Raw genomic sequence first — 20,717 nt, forward strand, 5'->3', positions numbered from 1 at the left:
GAATTCATAAAGATTAGAGCAGGCGGTAATGGCACGAAGAATACCGCCTGCTTTGAAGAGGTGATGAGAGCGAAGTTAATGGAGACTCACTAGCAGAAGCAATGAGATCTCCCCCAGGCAGCAGCAGCGAGAGCAGAACAAACAAGGCTTCCCCTAAATACCTTAGGCTGTGTGTTTAAAGGGAACCTTAACCGTGGAGCAAAAAAAAGTTTTCACATCAGAAAGCCTGGCATGTGTAAAGTTTCTTGTTCTTCTAAGCTGTGGCAAGTAGATTGTTTAGAAAGACTTGGGGCCCATTCACACTTACTGATTGCAAAACACTAGCAATTTTGCTCTGGCGTTTAACGCCAAAAAATCACCATTCACACCTGGCGCTTTTTTTTAGCGATCGCGTTTTGCGCTTCTATAGCACTAAAACGTGATCACCGGGAAATCGCCTGAAAATGGTGCAGGCTACGCATTTGCGTTTTGGGCGATTTTGCTGTGATTAGCGCAAATCGCCCAAGTAAGAACAGCCCCATAGGGTTTCATTGCACTAGCACTTTTAAAAAGCGCTAGCGTTTGAGCGTTTTGCCGAAATCGTGGCAAAATGCTTAAGTGTGAATGGGCCCTAATAGACAGATTCAGGGCAAGGAGAGGCAGTATAACAAAACATGCACATCTAAATTGAACTTGGGATGCCTCTTTTATTGTAATGTTGTCTCTGCACGGTGAACAGCAAATGTAACAACTCAGCCAGCTACTCTTCTCATGTTACCGACAGTTTAGTTTGGTAAATTCCCGCATTTCTATCACAGCTGTGAAAATGTTTTTTGGAATAACAATGCAAAATCGTGATTGCTGTTCCGCGTGTGCACTGGCCCTATGTGGTTTTGGAGAAAACTCTGCAGTTAGCTCTGCCCACACCCTGCCAAGGGAGAGCGCCGCACTTTTTTGGAGGGAGGTGTCTAAATTATCAGCACCGGGTGCCAAATAAGGTATGCTACTGACGAGCACCTCTATTAAATGTATGCATATAACCATGGCTCACATTGACCTCAATTCACTAAGATCATGCTGCAGATAATAAGGCAAGAGAAAACTTACCTCCACACGTGAGTTATCTTACCTCTTCATTCCTTAAGTTACCTCCTCTGTAGTTATTTACCTCCTCTGTAGTTATTTTCACATGCAGCTAATTAACAGCCTGTCTTTAACTCTGGAGTTATTTTAAGGATTGGAGAGTTAATTTAAAGACAGAAGAGTTAACTTTAGGTTTGCCTGAGGTAAAATGTTTCCTGAATACTACATGCCTTATCACCATGGTAACAACTCTAGAAGAGTTATTAAAGACAGGAGATAAGTTTAGTGAATTGAGGCCATTGTGTGGTGACAGATGATATCGCCTATACAACACCTTTGACAAGTCTGATGCGGAGATGGAATTACTGTATTGGAAAAGGTAATGCAGGTCATCAAGAGCTGGTTTCTGCCACAATGTTGTGGTACCCACAAACGTGGCATCCCAAAGTTTCTATTTTCTAATAAACTGGTGGAATTGACTGAAAATTCACAGCTTTTTTTTTTATTATATATAGCGTTTCTCTTTTTAAACCTTTTATCCAAGTAGCAAAATAATAGAGAGCGGCAGTTGGGGGACACAGAGCCATGTCATTAGGCAGAGAACATAGCGCTGTGTCCCATCTGTCCCCGAAGATCCACCACTGGTTCTCTTTAACCACTTCAGGACCACAGTGCTAAAGACCAGGCTATGTTTAGTTAAATTGGCCACTGCAGCTTTAAGGCCAAGCTGCAGAGCCGCACAACATAGCACACTAGTGATTCCCCCCCCCCCCCCCCTTCCCTCTCCCCACCAACAGAGCTGTCTGTTGGTGGGGTCTGATCGCCCCCCCCCCCCCCGTGTTTATTTTATTTTTTATCAATATTTATAGTATTTTTTTTATTTTTTTTATAAAATGCCTATATTTTTTTATCTTGATTACCCTGCTTCCCCCCCCCCCCAAAATCAGCGTGATCAGCTGTCATAGGCTTCAGCCTATGACAGCTGATCACTCCCCAGCCCTCAGGACTATTGGGGGCACTGGATTATTTAAACTGGTGCATTGTAAAAATGTGTAAGCTATGATTAAGGGGCCATGAGCTCCGATACGCGTGAGCTTTTTTAACTTTTTGTACCCACTGATGTAACAATAAACGGAGAACTTTTTTCACCCAGCCATAAGTGCAGCGGAATTTTCTTTTCTACAGTCTGACTGCATTGTCATGTAGAGCCCTGGATTCTTTCATAGGGGGAAAAAAGGGAGCCACGCCCTAGTTGATATTGTACATATCTCATGTCACTTCCGGTATCCTTCAGGCAGTTTTCACACGTATACTTGGGAAATCTGGACGTGTTTTTTTTCCCCATTTACGCAATACTTAATTTTATGTTTTATTGGTTTGTTTTTGGGGGTTTTTTTATGCTAATTTTCAGTCATCCATCTCAGCAAACCTCAGGACCCATTCGCTCTATACGCAATTTGGTTATGTTTATTCAGAACACATCCATTACAGTCTGCATAGTCCTGTCTTTACCCACAGGAAGCCCATGTTACAGTTTCCAGACCGCATTAGCTAACAAATGCAATAATAACTGATAATTCATTGGGCTTAAAAACCTCTCTTCAGCAGACCTAAACGCAGAACTTCCTCTCTGCTCTAAAAGATAAGCAACAGCATCATAACATTTAAAGAAAAAACATTTCATGGTTGCAGCTAATACAAATCCTGCAATAAATCTGCAGTATGTCTACTTCCTGCTTTCATGGAAGAAGCAGACATAAGGTTAACATCCCGTTTACAAATTAGCTGCTCTGCTGAAGCAGCCAGCTGACACAACTGAGAGATCAAATTACATGGGTGATTAGTTTCAAGGGAAGTAGACAGGCTAAACTCTATAAATACATACAGGGTGCATTTCTCTCTGTTTTCCTTCTGTCCTGTGCAAGAGTCCAGGGCCCATATGCAATTAACTTTTTCTTTCGAGTTTTCTCCTAGGTAATATTTTCAAACTTGCCAATAAAATGCATTTTAAATCACCAGCAAGCAAAATAATACTCAATATAATTAACAGTATTTGTTCACCTACTTTTTCCATTGGAAAGTGGCATTGCTGAAAAGTTATTGTAAATTGCAGATGACAAATTATAGGAGAAAATTCAGGAGAAAAAGTTAATTGAATATGGGGCCAGGTACTTCTGTTGAGAGGAAACCCCCTGAAACATGAGTAGATCACACAAACCGTGCCGATAGCATCCTGTCTGGGAACCAAACCTGGGGCTCGCTAGTGCAATGGTATAGACCACTGCTGTCCACTCTAGGTGGATCATAAAAAGTATTACGTAGCCCCTTTACCTGCCCAATCAACATTTTGCTGAAAAACCATAGCCTCCAGTTGTCCCTTTTACGGTATATTTACTCAGTTTGGCCATATAAACGCCGTCTTTCGATTGTCTCATGAGTCTTATTTCGAATCCCTTAGCATCTATTCTTCCGCCACCTGCATAACTAACTAACCAATCACTGCGAAGGGATAATTTTCAAAGCGAGTCTTGGAACGCTGCACTGATGCGGATTTTGATTGGCTGGAATTCTGCGCTTCACACACGCAATTTGGGACACGTCATTTGAACAGCAAAGTTCCGGATTTGGCCGCTGAAAGAAGCGGATCTGGTACCGGTATGGAGCTGGGGGACCGGGAGATCCCGGCTGCCGCCGCTGCTGCTGCTAAACCAAACATAGAAGTGGAATGGAGCGCCTTCCTGCAGGAGACAGGTGACAGCCGGATGTGTGCGGCAGAGCTGCCAGTGACAAGGCGGAACTTGTGCCTAAGGGATGACTGGAGTGACAGAGCAGTCAGTCTGTACCTCTGTATTGGGGCTAACCGCAGCTCTAACGCTGCAAATTCACCCAGCTGTTCCTGTAGCCAGCTGTTGCCTTACAGAGCCTCCTAGAAATACACTACCCTTAAAATCATATCTCTTGATCTTATAAAATGAACTGATTTTTAATATATCTATTTGACATTGTCATCTGCGTATATTGTTTGGTATGATCAATCAAAATACAGTCTGTATTCAAAATAGGTGCCTAGTGAACCCCTTCTCTATGCATTATACCCCAGTATGAAGAAGCCTAATAGAGTATAGCCGCTCCATCTTCTGTACCATATTTATGACCCTATTTATGGATTTTGTGATGACATTGGTACATGGCTGTTTAGGTCCATCTCTTTATACCTTGGTGCAGAAGAAAGGAATAAACAACAATTTTATCCAAGTGGCTCAAGGTGCATTAGTCAACTTTAGGGGACCCAGCATGAAACCTCAAAGGGAAATTCAGCTAATGTGATTGGATGGACAACACCCTCTTGAACTGCTAGGTTTCCAGTAGATTGTAGTAAACTAAACCTATGCTATTTGGCCAATCACAATGCTTTGTGCTGAAAGAGTGTGCTGTGATTGGAGAACTGCTACCTAATGAGGTTTCCTGCTGAGTCTCCTAACGTAGACTAGTGCCTATCAAAATATTACCATCCTATTGTCGACCACCTTCTGCCTCCATTTGTCATCTTCACATTGCTGCTTCTATTGCTGCCGGCGACAAGCACCGCAATACCAATGGGAGCCTAAGCAGAGGCAGAAGCATACTGCTGAAGCTCCCCATTGAGTTGAAAGAAACCAATAGGAAGCCTCCCTCCCTTGGGAGTGTTCACATTAGCCCACCACTTAGCCCTTGCATATGTTTATACATGAAACTTAGATCACCTTTAAGGGTTTGTATACACCTTCAACGAGTATCACCTGTCAGGAGTTCTGTCACTAATCTACTTTAGGGGACCCAGCAGGAAACCCCATAGGGAACAACGAACTGTTGGAGGTGCCCCAAAATATATTCTAATCTCTAGATTATACTGTATAGGAGTAGATAAATCTTACCTCCAGAAAAGAACAAACCACATGGGTAGATATGATTTAATGGTGCACAATAAACAACGCGTTTCACGGGTGCTTGCCCGCCTCCCCAGGTCAATAACAAGTGCCTAAGTTTGCAGCAGTCACGGGTGTGGGCGCCCACATTGGTCCTACCAGTACTTGCTCAGCAGACCTGGGATACTGAGCGGGAACAGTCAATTTCCCGTAGGCGCTGTCCGTGGTTGCATGAGTACAACCCACCCTTGTGAGTATAAGTTACTACATTATCCTCGGCCATATATCCTAACGATACTGCACTATTGGGCTCCTAGGCTCTCTCATTGCAGAATCTTGGTGGTTGGAATCTCAACCACCAAGAATCACCTCGAATCCCCATATGGAACAGTTCTTCAATCACAGATAGGGATGAGATGCAAATATTTCAGAATTCATGCAAGATTATGTACATTTTTATGCAAATGTATACAACTTAAAAATGGACCAATTAGTTTAAACCTTGGTGGGAGTTGATTGGTCTATTTTCATGCTTCATATATTTGCATAAATAATGATGGGTAATTAGGACAGTTTCTTCAAAGAGATTATCTAGAGTAAGGGCTCGTTTCCACTAGTGCGGCGTGCGTCTCGTAGACGCACGCCGGCACTGAGCGGGTGGGCGGGATCGCAGGCGATTCCCATCAGCCGTGCCATGCACGGCTATGGGAATCGCAGCCTCCGCCGCGAATTCTGTGGGGGTTTCCGGCCGAATCGCTACTGCAAGCGATTCGGCCGGCGGCGCCGTTATCCTCTATGGCAGAGTTTCCCCGCGCGATTTGCCTGCGGGGAAACTGCGGATTCGCGGCCGTTTCCGCGAGAGTGGAAACGGGCCCTGAATGTGTCAAGATGGCATCTCTGACTTCTATAAATAAGGACTGTGAGAAGGGGAGAGGTGAACATGGCAGCTTCTATTCCAGGAGAAATTCCAATGAAAGAAAGCCTGGTGCACACTTTCAATTATTATTGGCTAATTACTGACCAATCGTACCACCTCCATGTAGTATGAGGGTCAAGAGATATTGAATACTATCAGCATATTGTGTACTTAAGGCTCATACACATGCTCAACAAAAGTCTTTTAAAGAGGAACTCCTGTGAAAATAATGTAATAAAAAAAAGTGCTTCATTTTTTACAATAATTATGTATAAATGATCAGTGTTTGCACATTGTAAAAAATTTTAAATCCCTGATTTACATTCTGACATTTATTACATGGTGACACTTTTACTGTTGGCAGGTGATGTAGCTGCTGCATGTTTTTTTGGCAGTTGGAAACAGCTGTAAACAGCTATTCCCACAATGCGGCAAGGTTCACAGACAGGAAACTGCCAGGAGTACATACTCAAGAGTTTCTTGTGGGAGGAGTTTTACCACAATATCAGTCATACAGAGCCCCCTGATGGTCTGTTTGTGAAAAGGAATAGATTTCTTATGTATAAGGGGGTATCAGCTACTGAGTGGGATAAAGTTTAATTCTTGGTCAGAGTTTCTCTTTAAAGAATACCTGATGTGACATGATGAGATAGACATGTGTATGTACAGTGCCTAGCACACAAATAACTATGCTGTGTTCCTTTTTTTTCCTTCTCTGTCTGAAACAGTTAAATATCAGTTATGTAAATGGCTGACAGGAAGTGACTACAGTGTGACCCTCACTGATAAGACATTTCAACTGTAAAACACTTTCTTAGCAGAAAATGGCTTTTGAGAGCAGGAAAGAGATACAGTGGTATGCAAAAGTTTGGGCAACCTTGTTAATTGTCATGATTTTCCTGTATAAATCGTTGGTTGTTACAATAAAAGAATGTCAGTTAAATATATCATATAGGAGACACACACAGTGATATTTGAGAAGTGAAATTAAGTTTATTGGATTCACAGAAAGTGTGCAATAATTGTTTAAATAAAATTAGTCATTTTATTGATTCTAAACCTTTAGAACTAATTCTTGGAATTCAAATAAGCTCAGTGACCCCTGACCTACATACACAGGTGAATCCAATTATGAGAAAGAGTATTTAAGGGGGTCAATTGTAAGTTTCCATCCTCTGTTCATTTTCTCTGAAGAGTAGTAACACGGGGGCCCCAAAACAACTCTCAAATGACCTGAAGACAAAGATTGTTCACCATCATGGTTTAGGGGAAGGATACAGACAGCTGTCTCAGAGATTTCAGCTGTCTGTTTCCACAGTTAGGAACATATTGATAAAATGGAAGACCACAGGCTCAGTTCAAGTTAAGGCTCGAAGTGGCAGACCAAGAAAAATCTTGCATAGACAGAAGTGACGAATGGTGAGAACAGTCAGTCAACCTACAGACCAGCACCAAAGACCTACAACATAATCTTGCAGCAGATGGAGTCACTGTGCATCAATCAACCATTTGGCGCACTTAACATAAGGAGATGCTGTATGTGAGAGTGATGCAGAGGAAGCCTATTCTCTGCCCACAGCACAAGCCGCTTGAGGTATGCTAAAGCACATTTGGACAAGTAAAATTGAGTTATTTGGGCATAACAAGGGGAGTTCTACATTGGGGAAAAAATAACACAGCATTCCAAGAAAAACACCTGCTACCTACAGTAAAATATGGTGGTGGTTCCATCATGCTGTGGGGCTGTGTGGCCAGTGCAGGGACTGGGAATCTTGTCAAAGTTGACGGACGCATGGATTCCACTCGGTATCAGCAGATTCTGGAGACCAATATCCAGGAATTTGTGACAAAGCTGAAGCTGCACCATGGCTGGAACTTTCAACAAGACAACCCTAAACACTGCTCAAAACCCACTAAGGCAATTCATGCAGAGGAACAAGTACAATGTTCTGGAATGGCCATCTCAGTCCCCAGACCTTCATATACAGTGGTTTGAAAAAGTATTCGGCCCCCTTGAAGTTTTCCACATTTTGTCATATTACTGCCACAAACATGAATACATTTTATTGGAATTCCACATGAAAGACCAATACAAAGTGGTGTACACGTGAGAAGTGGAACGAAAATCATACATGATTCCAAACATTTTTTACAAATAAATAACTGCAAAGTGGGGTGTGCGTAATTATTCAGCCCCCTGAGTCAATACTTTGTAGAACCACCTTTTGCTGCAATTACAGCTGCCAGTCTTTTAGGGTATGTCTCTACCAGCTTTGCACATCTAGGGCTTGATTCACAAAGCGGTGCAAAGTGTTTGCACGCCAGTGAAAAGCCCCTTATCACGCCTAAACTCACTTTAGGCATGATAAGAAGCAACTCGCGCGAATTTTCCGCGCGCAAAGTTTTGCGCGCGCTTCGCGCGAAGCTCCCATTAAGCCCTATGGGACTTTGCACGCGCGTACGCGCGGAAACTTCGCGCGAGTTAGAGCAAAAATCGGTGATAACTCAGTGGTGCAAAGGTTATCACGCCTAAAGTCTTTTAGGCGTGATAACTGAGTTATCACCGCTTTGTGAATCAGGCCCCTAGAGACTGAAATCCTTGCCCTTTCTTCTTTGCAAAACAGCTCCAGCTCAGTCAGATTACATGGACAGCGTGTGTGAACAGCAGTTTTCAGATCTTGCCACAGATTCTCAATTGGATTTAGATCTGGACTTTGACTGGGCCATTCTAACACATGGATATGTTTTGTTTTAAACTATTCCATTGTTGCCCTGGCTTTATGTTTAGGATCGTTGTCCTGCTGGAAGGTGAACCTCTGCCACAGTCTCAAGTCTTTTGCAGACTCCAAGAGGTTTTCTTCCAAGATTGCCCTGTATTTGACTCCATCCATCTTCCCATCAACTCTGACCAGCTTCCCTGTCCCTGCTGAAGAGAAGCACTCCCAGAGCATGATCACCGGTGGCGATCGGAGGTGTGGGAGGGATGGAGAAGGGAGGGGGAAGCATGTAGCTAGCGCTAGGCTAGCTACATGCTTTAGGCTCCGCCCACCCGCGACGTCAACCCGCCGGCCAATCAGAAGCGCCGGCGGGTTGTTAACCCGACGATCGCCGGATAGGAAGCGTATAATACACTTTGTAATGTTTACAAAGTGTATTATACAGACTGCCTCCTGCCCTGGTGGTCCCAGTGTCCGAGGGACCACCAGGGCAGGATGCAGCCACCCTAGTCTGCACCCAAACACACTGATCTGCCCCCTGATTGCCCACAGCACCCCTCAGACCCCCCCCCCAGACCACTGTTTGCACACAATCACCCCCCTAATCACCCATCAATCACTCCCTGTCACTATCTGTCAACGCTATTTTTTTTTAGACCCTAAACTGCCCCCTGGGTACTCCTGATCACCCCCCCCCCACCCCTCAGATTCTCACCAGACCCCCCCCTGTGTACTGTATGCATCTATCCCCCCTGATCACCTGTCAATCACCCGTCAATCACCCATCAATCACCCCCTGTCACTGCCACCCATCAATCAGCCCCTAACCTGCCCCTTGCGGGCAATCTGATCACCCACCCCCACCAATAGATCACTCGCAGATCCGACATCAGATCACCTCCCAAGTGCAGTGTTTACATCTGTTCTCTCCTGTAAAAACCCACTAATTACCCATCAATCACCCCCTATCACCACCTGTCACTGTTACCCATCAGAATAGACCCTAATCTGCCCCTTGCGGGCACCCAATCACCCGCCCCACACGCTCAGATTGCCCTCAGACCCCCCCCCCCCTTATCAATTCGCCAGTGCAATATTTACATCTGTTCTTCCCTGTAATAACCCACTGATCACCTGTCAATCACCCATCAATCACCCCCTGTCACTGCCACCCATCAATCACCCCCTGTCACTGCCACCCATTGATCAGCCCCTAACCTGCCCCTTGCGGGCAATCTGATCACCCACCCACACCATCAGATTGCCCCAGACCTACCCTCAGATCACCTCCAAAGTGCATTGTTTACATCTGTTCTGCCATCTAATCACCCACTGATCACCCATCAATCAGCCCCTGTCACTGCTACCCATCAGATTAGACCCCTATCTGCCCCTAGGGCACCCAATCACCCGCCCACACCCTCAGAACGCCCTCAGACCCCAGCCCTGATCACCTCGCCAGTGCATTGCTTGCATCTATTCCCCCCACTAATCACACCTTGAGACACCCATCAATCACCTCCTGTCACCCCCTAACACACCTACCCATCAAATCAGGCCCTAATTTGCCCCGTGTGGGCTCCTGATCACTCGGCCAAACCCTCAGATCCCCCTCAGACCCCCTTCCGATCACCTCCCCAGTGCATTGATTGCATCTATTTTCCCCTCTAACCACCCCCTGAGACACCCATCAATCACCTCCTGTCACCCCCCCTAGCACTCCTATCCATCAGATCAGGCCCAATACAACCTGTCATGTAAGAGGCCACCCTGCTTATGACCGGTTCCACAAAATTCACCCCCTCATAGACCACCTGCCATCAAAATTTGCAGATGCTTATACCCCTGAACAGTCATTTTGAGACATTTGGTTTCCAGACTACTCACGGTTTTGGGCCCGTAAAATGCCAGGGCAGTATAGGAACTCCACAAGTGACACCTTTTTAGAAAAAAGACACCCCAAGGTATTCTGTTAGGTGTATAAAGCGTTCATAGAAGATTTTATTTTTTGTCAAAAGTTAGCGGAACTTGATTTTTATTGTTTTTTTCACAAAGTTTCATTTTTCACTAACTTGTGACAAAAAATAAGATCTTCTATGAACTCACCATACACCTAACGGAATACCTTGGGGTGTCTTCTTTCTAAAATGGGGTCACTTGTGGCGTTCCTATACTGCCCTGGCATTTTAGGGTCCCTAAACCGTGAGGAGTAGTCTAGAAAACAAATGCCTCAAAATGACCTGTGAATAGGACGTTGGGCCCCTTAGCGCACCTCAGCTGCAAAAAAGTGTCACACATGTCGTATCGCCGTACTCAGGAGAAGTAGTATAATGTGTTTTGGGGTGTATTTTTACACATACCCATGCTGGGTGGGAGAAATCTCTCTGTAAATGGACAATTGTGTGTAAAAAAAATAAATAAAAAGATTGTCATTTACAGAGATCTTTCTCCCACCCAGCATGGGTATGTGTAAAAATACACCACAAAACACATTATACTACTTCTGAGCATGGCAGTACCACATGTGTGGCACTTTTTTGCAGCCTAACTGCGCTAAAGGGCACAAAGTCCAATGAGTATCTTTAGGATTTCACAGGTCATTTTGCGACATTTGGGTTCAAGACTCCTCCTCACAGTTTAGGGCCCCTAAAATGCCAGGGCAGTATAGGAACCCCACAAGTGACCCCATTTTAGAAAGAAGACACCCCAAGGTATTCTGTTAGGTGTATGACGAGTTCATAGAAGATTTTATTTTTTGTCACGTTAGCGGAAATTGATTTGTATTGTTTTGTTTTTTTCACAAAGTGTCAATTTCCGCTAACTTTTGACAAAAAAAAATCTTCTATGAACTCACCATACTCCTAACGGAATACCTTGGGGTGTCTTCTTTCTAAAATAGGGTCATTTGTGGAGTTCCTATACTGCCCTGGCATTTTAGGGGCCCTAAACCGTGAGGAGTAGTCTTGAAACCAAATGTCGCAAAATGACCTGTGAAATCCTAAAGGTACTCATTGGACTTTGGGCCCCTTAGCGCAGTTAGGGTGCAAAAAAGTGCCACACGTGGTATCGCCGTACTCAGGAGAAGTAGTATAATGTGTTTTGGGGTGTATTTTTACACATACCCATGCTGAGTGGGAGAAATATCTCTGTAAATGGACAATTGTGTGTAAAAAAAATTTAAAAAATTGTCCTTTACAGAGATATTTCTCCCACCCAGCATGGGTATGTGTAAAAATACACCCCAAAACACATTATACTACTTCTCCTGAGTACGGCAATACCACGTGTGGCACTTTTTTGCAGCCTAACTGCGCTAAGGGGCCCTAAGTCCAATGAGCACCTTTAGGCTTTACAGGGGTGCTTACAATTTAGCACCCCCCAAAATGCCAGGACAGTAAACACACCCCACAAATGAGTCCGTGGCAGATTTCATTTTTTTTGTCACCAGTTAGCAGAAATGGAAACTTGTTTTTTTTTTGTTTTGTTTTTTTTTTTTGTCACAAAGTGTCATTTTCCGCTAACTTGTGACAAAAGATAAAATCTTCTATGAACTCACCATGCCTCTTAGTGAATACTTTGGGGTGTCTTCTTTCCAAAATGGGGTCATTTGGGGGGTATTTATACTATCCTGGAATTCTAGCACCTCATGACACCTGACAGGTGCTCAGAAATGAGAGAGATGCTTCAAAATGGGAAAATTCAATTTTTGCACCATAGTTTGTAAATGCTATAACTTTTACCCAAACCAATAAATATACACTGAATGGGTTTTTTTTTATCAAAAACATGTTTGTCCACATTTTTCGCGCTGCATGTATACAGAAATTTTACTTTATTTGAAAAATGTCAGCACAAAAAAAATCTTTTTTTTTGCCAAAATTCATGTCTTTTTTGATGAATATAATAAAAAGTAAAAATCGCAGCAGCAATCAATTAGCACCAAAAGAAAGCTGTATTAGTGACAAGAAAAGGAGGTAAAATTCATTTAGATGGTAGCTTGTATGACTGAGAAGTCCGTGGCAGATTTCATTTTTTTTTTGTCGCAAGTTAGAAAAAATGGAAACTTTTTTTTTCCCTTTTTTTTTTTTTTTTTTTTGTCACAAAGTGTCATTTTCCGCTAACTTGTGACAAAAAATAAAATATTCATTGAACTCACCATGCCTCTCAGTGAATACTTTGGGATGTCTTCTTTCCAAAATGGGGTCATTTGGGGGGTATTTATACTATCCTGGAATTTTAGCACCTCATGAAACATGACAGGTGCTCAGAAAAGTAGGAGATGCTTCAAAATGGGAAAATTCACTTTTTGCACCATAGATTGTAAACGCTATAACTTTTACCCAAACTAATAAATATACACTGAATGGTTTTTTTTTTTTATCAAAGACATGTAGCAGAATAACTTTCGCGCTCAAATGTATAGGAAATTTTACTTTAGGGCTGGTTCAGACGGGCGTTTTTGTGGCGTTTAACGCAGCGTTTCAGACGCAGCGTTTTTTGGGATCTACTGCCATCCCATGCAAGTGAATGGGAGCGTTTAGAGCTGGCTTTTGCAGGCTTTCATGAAAGCCTGGCAGTAGATCCCAGCGTTGCGTCTAGTCTCAAAAGCAACATGCTGCTTTCAGAGGCAGTAAACGCGAGGAAACAATAGCAGAGACCAGAACTGCTAGCCTTGTAACGCTTTTCAAAAGCTAGCTTTTAAACGCTGGCGTTTGAACGCAATGCCAAGCAAAAGCTCAGCAGACGCCCGTGTGAACCAGCCCTTATTTGAAAAATGTCAGCACAGAAAGTAAAAAAAGTCATTTTTTTTGACAAAATTCATGTCTTTTTTTTTGATGAATATAATAAAAACTAAAACTCGCAGCAGCAATCAAATAGCACCAAAAGAAAGCTGTATTAGTGACAAGAAAAGGAGGTAAAATTCATTTAGGTGGTAGGTTGTATGACCGAGCAATAAACCGCTAAAGCTGCAGTGGTCTGAATGGAAAAAAAGGCTCTGGTCCTTAAGGGGTTTTATGACTGCAGTCCTTAAAGTGAATGTTTACCAGATTAAAAAAGAAAAAGTCAGATACTCACCTAAGGAGAGGGAAGGCTCAGTCCTAATGAGCCTTCCCCCTCCTCTCCCGGTGCCCGGTCCCGCGCAGGATCCCCCGTGGCAGTATTCGACCAGTTCGGTCAAATACTGCTACTTCCACATGCCTTCGGCAGCTTTCGGAAGCCTTCCGGAGCACTCTGTCTCCCGATGACGCGGCCACTCCATACTACGCGTGCGCGAGCGCCCTCTATGACGCACTCGCGCGTACGTAGTATGGAGCGGCCCGTCTTCGGAAGCCCGAGTGCTCCCGAAGACCTCCCTGCGGCAGCGGACGCGAACGGGGGAGCCAGCGCAGCACCGGGGGCACCGGGAGAGGAGAGGGAAGGCTTAATAGGACGGAGCCTTCCCTCTTCTTAGGTGAGTATCTGACTTTTTCTTTTTTAAATAGGTACCCATTGGCTTTAAGTGGTTACATGCACGATTATCAAACAACTTGAAGAAGTTGGACAACTTTTGTCAAGTAAAAGAAGTGAAAACGACAAGGCGTTATCACTGATGAGAGGCGACCAACGACTGATAAGATGCAGCTCAAGTCAATCCAACTGTTGGATTTTGTCAGTGATTGGTCAATCATAGTTGAAAGTGTGTACTAGGCTTTAGGCTCCTATACAATTTTATACAATCAGGTTTGTGCTACTGTGCACAAGTGCCTATTTAGACTACTTTTTTTATCTAAAGGTCCGTACACACATCCACTTATCTGCAGATGACTGGCCAATTTTACCACTGCCATGTAGTATGAGGACCAACAGTTTTTGAATGCTATGAACAGTCTGTGTAGGTATGATCTCATACTACATGGCAAAATTGGCCAGTCATCTGCAGATAAGAAGTGGATGTGTGCACGGACCTTTAGATTAAAAAAAAGTCGTCTATATAGGCACTTGTGCGCAGTAGCACAAACCTGATTGTATGCAAATATATGCAGCTTGAAAGTGGACCAATCAATTTGAGGGCTCTTTTCCACGAGCAGTTGATTGGCAGTGAAAAGACTGTCGAACTCTCACAACTGCTTACTGCTGCCTGAGAGCTGCTTGTTGTTGCTGCTTGGCAACTGCTCGCTGCTGCTTGGCAACTGCTTACTGAGTTTGCAGTTCAGCTACCTGTGGAAAAGGAGCAGAAAACAATTAACCCTTTGCACACTCGCATGCAAATGTTCAAACAAATTCATTCACAGATTCACTCATCTAGGCACCACTGTTATCCCTACAGCTAAGTTAAAAGCCGGGGTCTTAGTTTGTAAATGAATGCATTCCCTTGCTTAACCTCCTTAGCGGTGTTGACTTATACAAAACATGCTGTGAACAGTATTGACGTGCATACACAAAAAAGGTTATGAAAATTAATTGGATCACTTTTTGCACAGAAATCCTGGGGAAATTGAACGCCAGGGAGGTTAATCACCTACACTGCGCAGAAGTACCCAGGTAATCGTAGGTGTCCTAACTCTGGCCCTGTAACATGCATAGTGCAGACATGCTAACATTCATTGCATCAAACCTATCTAGGGATTAGTAGCACACATCCTTATGTCCTCTCCTGGGACAGATAGCGCATCATACCAATCGCACAAGGGAGCTAACGTAATGTATCCATTCGCACCATGCACACACACCAGCATAAGCTGTGTGCATGCTGACAAAAAACACAGACAGAGGAAGGTGGGAGTGCACTGGATTAAAACCCTGGCCACATGTATTTGCATACAAAATTTACACAATCTTGTATGTACTCAAAACTTTTTGAACCTTATTTATCATCCCTAGCAGGAACGTGTGATTGAGCCGGAGTAGTAAAATGTACACCGCTATAGATTTACTGCGTGTGGCCCTGAAAGAGTTAGTAAAGGCAGTTTTGTTCCTGCAACGTAAACACAAAAAGTTAGTGCAAAGAAACCCAAAGATCACAGAATTGCGAGAGGCCCATAGCAAAACATTGCATGTGTGTCTCTTGCGTTTGGCACAAAAAGCTCACAGTGGGCACGCAGGTTTCAGAATGAATCCTAATATCTTTGGCCTCAAAATTACCCAGATATCAATCAGACTGATAATCTGTGGGATGTGCCGAAACAACAAGTCAGTTTAGAAGAGGCTCCATCTTGCAACATAAAGAATGTGATGTGACTGTCTTGGTGACAGATACAACGGGACATCTTCAGAGGTCCGTGTACGCATGTTGGAGACAGCAGTTGTTATCAGCCGCCTCAGTCGAGTTTCATCTGGCATGTGTATGGAGCTTAAAGTGTACCTGAGACAGGAAGGATTAGAGGATTTTTACCTTCCTGGGGCTTACGACCATTTGCCGCTGTCAGCCCCGGTAAAGTCCGTGACTGGCTGCAGTTAGTACAGACTTGTAACTGCGCATGCACAGAACGCTTCTGACCACGAGAGTGCGATTGAGGCAACACACTTCCGGGTGCAGCGCATGCACAGTAGTCCCTGGGTGGCAGACTTTAATTTAGCTGCAGCACTGTAACAGATCGTACCTGGAGGACACAGACGGGGCTAACTTACTACAGCCCCAGGTACATAAATTATTTTGTCCCCTCCATCTCACTTTAAAGGACCACTATCGCGAAAAATTTTAAAATTTAAAATACATGTAAACACATACAAATAAGAAATATGTTTCTTCCACATTAACCACTTAAGCCTATCTGGACGAACATTTTTGTCCAGATAGGCTGCGTGCACTCCCGCGGGCCGCGCGTGCTCCCGCTGCTGGCTATTAGGGATTATAGATCCCATTCACTGATCAATGTCCCCCGCAGAAAATCCGACAGCCTCTTATTAGAGACTGCAGTTTTTCTAAGTGAAAAAAAGTGTCCCGTCTTCATTCTTCTTCCTGGGAGTGAGATCGATCACTCCCAGGACTTTTTAACTATGGCCATCTTGTGGCCAAATAGTAAAACTACACCCACATCCATGTTTTATAAAAGAAATAAATTATTTTACATGTAAAATCCCCTGTTTACCTCCCCACACCAAAAATTTCCCAAGTAAATTTTTGAATAAAAAAAATAAATTTCAATTAAAAAAAAAAAAACATAAATCGTTACCTAAGGGTCTGAACTTTTTAAATATGCATGTCAAATGAGTGTATTAATATAATTTTTTTTAAATTATGGGCTTGTAAATAGTGATGGACGCAAATGGAAAAAATGCACCTTTATTTCCAAATAAAATATCGGCGCCATACGTTGTGATAGAGACGTAATAAGCGGGACAAATGGGCAAATAAAATACATGGGTTTTAATTACCGTAGCATGTATGAATTTCAAACTATAATGGCCGAAAACTGAGAAATAATCAAACAAAATTTCCATTTTTCTTAATATTCCTGTTAAAGAGAACCCGAGGTGGGTTTGAAGAATATTATCTGCATACAGAGGCTGGATCTGCCTATACAGCCCAGCCTCTGTTGCTATCCCAAATCCCCCTAAGCTCCCCCTGCACTCTGCAATCCCTCATAAATCACAGCCGTGCTGCTGACAAACAGCTTGTCAGAGCTGGCTGTGTTTATCTCTATAGTGTCAGTCTGCTGCTCTCCCCGCCTCCTGCAGAACCCCAGTCCCCGCCTGCATCCCTTCCCTCCCTGCTGATTGGAGGGAAGGGACGGGGGCAGGGACTGGAGCTCTGCAGGAGGCGGGGGAGCAGCCGAGACTGACACTACAGATGTAAACACAGCCTCACAGCACGGCTGTGATTTATGTCTGATTGCAGAGTGCAGGGGGACCTTAGTGGGGTTTGGGATAGCAACAGAGGCTGGGCTGTATAGGCAGATCCAGCCTCTGTATGCAGATAACATTCTTTAAACACACCTCGGGTTCTCTTTAAAATGGATTTAGAATAAATTAATTCTTAGCAAAATGTATCACCCAAAGAAAGCCTAATTGGTGGCGGAAAAAACAAGATATAGATCAATTCATTGTGAAACAAACCCTGCGCGCTTTAAGCTGGCCACTAACGGTCCAATTTCTAGCGAAAAATCGTTCGAGCGATCAGAAATTCTGATCGGATTGGTTGTAAATAATCTCCATTGGTGGACACAATCGATTATGAACGAGTGAAAAAAATGTCGCCCGAATGAATTTTCGTCGAACGAAAATTTGGATTTTCTTGGTGGTCGTGATAGATAGGAAGCAATGATTGGTTAGTTGATGGTGTAGTGAACGATTTTTCGTCCGATCAGAATTTCTGATCGCTCGAATGATTTTTCGCTAGAAATTGGACAGTTAGTGGCCAGCTTAAGTGGTTAAAATGAGCCATAAATTACTTTTCTCCCATCTTGCTGTCACAGTAGGTAGTAGAAATCTGACAGAACCGACAGGTTTTGGTCTAGTCAGTTAGTCTGGTCTAGGTCAGGGTTGCGGTTAGAATAACAGGCTTGCATGAAAAACAGCGTCATATCAGAGTTATGAGAATATCCGTAATCTCACGCCCAAACCTACTGCAAGGAAGAATAAAATCTAACATAGTGGATGGGAGAGGCTCCTCACGGCTCAGAGCAGTGGAAAAATATTTATAGACTAAACTATTTGATTTCATCTGTAGAATGAAGTGTAATATTGTTCATTGCAGCTTGACAATATTATCTTGAATAGCCTATTCATTTCTGTAAAGTCTTCTGCCAGTATAAATAGGTGTGTGACAGTTTTCTACATACTCAACTCTTCTTTTAGTGATGTAATTTCCTCACTAGAGGGCAATCTTGTATTAGTAGTTGTAGATCTGGTGAAAAAGCTGTAGACTTCATGACAGAATGTGAGGATGGCCTTCAGTATGAAATATATATATATATATATATATATATATATATATATATATATATATATATATATATATATATATATATATATATATATATATATATAGTGGTTTGCAAAAGTATTCAGCCCCCTTGCATATTTCCACATTTTGTTATATTACTGCCACAAACATAAATCAATTTTATTGGAATTCCACGTGAACTACCAATACAAAGTGGTATAATAAAAGATCTAGGCACAACAATCTGACCAATAACTTTGCCAAAGAGTATAAATTGGTGCAAAGAATTTCTCAACTTTATTAATACAAAATTGTAAATAGGTGCTCGGATGGAAAAGCGACAAACCCAGCCCCCCCCCCCCCCCCCCCCCCCCAAAATCACACCATTAAAACTCTAAAACAAGAAAAGTGGTGTACATGTGAGAAGTGGTACGAAAATCATACATGATTCCAAACATTTTTTACAAATAACTGCAAAGTGAGGTGTGAGTAATTATTCAGCCCCCTTTGGTCTGAGTGCAGTCGTTTGGTCTGAGTGCAGTCAATTGCCCATAGACATTGCCTGATGAGTGCTAATGACTAAATAGAGTGCACCTGTGTGTAATCTAATGTCAGTACAAGTACAGCTGCTCTGTGACGGCCTCAGAGGTTGTCTAAGAGAATATTGGGAGCAACAACACCATGAAGTCCAAAGAACACACCAGACAGGTCAGGGATAAAGTTATTGAGAAATTTAAAGAAATGGAAGGAGTATGGCACAACTGTAAACCAACCAAGACAAGGCCATCCACCTAAACTCACAGGCTGAACAAGGAGAGCGCTGATCAGAAATTCAGTCAAGAGGCCCATGGTGACTCTGGACAAGCTGCAGAGATCTACAGCTCAGGTGGGGGAATCTGTCCATAGGACAACTATTAGTCATGCACTGCACAAAGTTGGCCTTTATGGAAGAATGGCAAGAAGAAAGCCGTTGTTAACAGAAAAGCATAAGAAGATATGTTTGCAGTTTGCCACAAGCCATGTGGGGGACACAGCAAACATGTGGAAGAAGGTGCTCTGGTCAGATGATACCAAAATGGAACTTTTTGGCCAAAATGCAAAACGCTATGTGCACATCACTCTGAACACACCATCCCCACTGTCAAATATGGTGGTGCAGCATCATGCTCTGGGGGTGCTTCTCTTCAGCAGGGACAGGGAAGCTGGTCAGAGCTGATGAGTAGATGGATGGAGCCAAATATAGGGCAATATTGGAAGAAAACCTCTTGGAGTCTGCAAAAGACTTTAGACTAAGGCGGAGGTTCACCTTCCAGCAGGACAACGATCCTAAACCTGAAGCCAGGGCAACAATGGAATGGTACAAAACAAAACATATCCATGTGTTAGAATGGCACAGTCAAAGTCCAGATCTAAATCCAATCGAGAATCTGTGGCAGGATCTAAAAACTGCTGTTCACAAACACTGTCCATCTAATCTGACTGAGCTGGAGCTGTTTTGCAAAGAAGAATGGGCAAGGATTTCAGTCTCTAGATGTGAAAAGCTGGTAGAGACATACCTTAAAAGACTGGCAGCTGTAATTGCAGCAAAAGATGGTTGTGCAAAGTATTAACTCAGGGGGCTGAACAATTACGCACACCCCACTTTGCAGTTATTTTTATTTTTTAAATGTTTGGAATCATGTATGATTTTCGTTCCACTTCTCACGTGTACACCACGTTGTGTTGGTCTTTCATGTGGAATTCCAATAAAATTGAATCATGTTTGTGGCAGTAATATGACAAAATGTGGAAAACTTCAAGGGGGCCAAATACTTTTGCCAACCACTGTGTACATATGTTACGGCCAGAACCTGAAGTGTGGCCACTTCTAGTTCTGGCCGGCCACTTCGGGTTCTGGCCGGCCAATATGCGAAGTGGCCGCAGCGCAGCGGCCAATGTGAGAAATTTAATGTTTACGCCGTCTCGCTGCGGCCAAATTGATGACAAAACTTGCTTAATTGAATGAAATATAGCCGGCGGCAATGTAATAGATGAAGCCGCCGGCTTTCGCACTGCCTCTCCCCGATTTCCCCCCTCCCTCCTCTCCCCGCCTCCCATACAATACGTAGCAGCCGGCAGGGACATGCAGCCGGAGAGTCGTTCGTCGCAGCAGGGGCAACAGAGCGGGGGAGGCTGCAGACATCGCTTCTGCCAGCACCCGCTCTGCAGGAACGGCAGGATTCCCCTGCCGCGACGAACGACTCTCCGGCTGC

General features: G+C 43.5%; 1 protein-coding gene across 1 annotated transcript in view; it reads left to right on the forward strand.

Annotated features, from left to right (window-relative positions):
• The first annotated feature begins 3,635 nt into the window (after nt 1-3,635).
• The window catches only part of SELENOS (selenoprotein S), a 52,146-nt gene continuing 35,064 nt past the window's right edge, over nt 3,636-20,717 (forward strand). The window contains exon 1 of the mRNA XM_068272450.1: nt 3,636-3,813. Within this exon, the coding sequence (XP_068128551.1) occupies nt 3,720-3,813 (94 nt within the window). The 5' untranslated portion in view covers nt 3,636-3,719. The remainder of the gene's footprint in view (nt 3,814-20,717) is intronic.

Source organism: Hyperolius riggenbachi, chromosome 3 (assembly GCF_040937935.1).
Source record: "Hyperolius riggenbachi isolate aHypRig1 chromosome 3, aHypRig1.pri, whole genome shotgun sequence".
In the NCBI taxonomy this organism is placed as follows: domain Eukaryota; kingdom Metazoa; phylum Chordata; class Amphibia; order Anura; family Hyperoliidae; genus Hyperolius; species Hyperolius riggenbachi.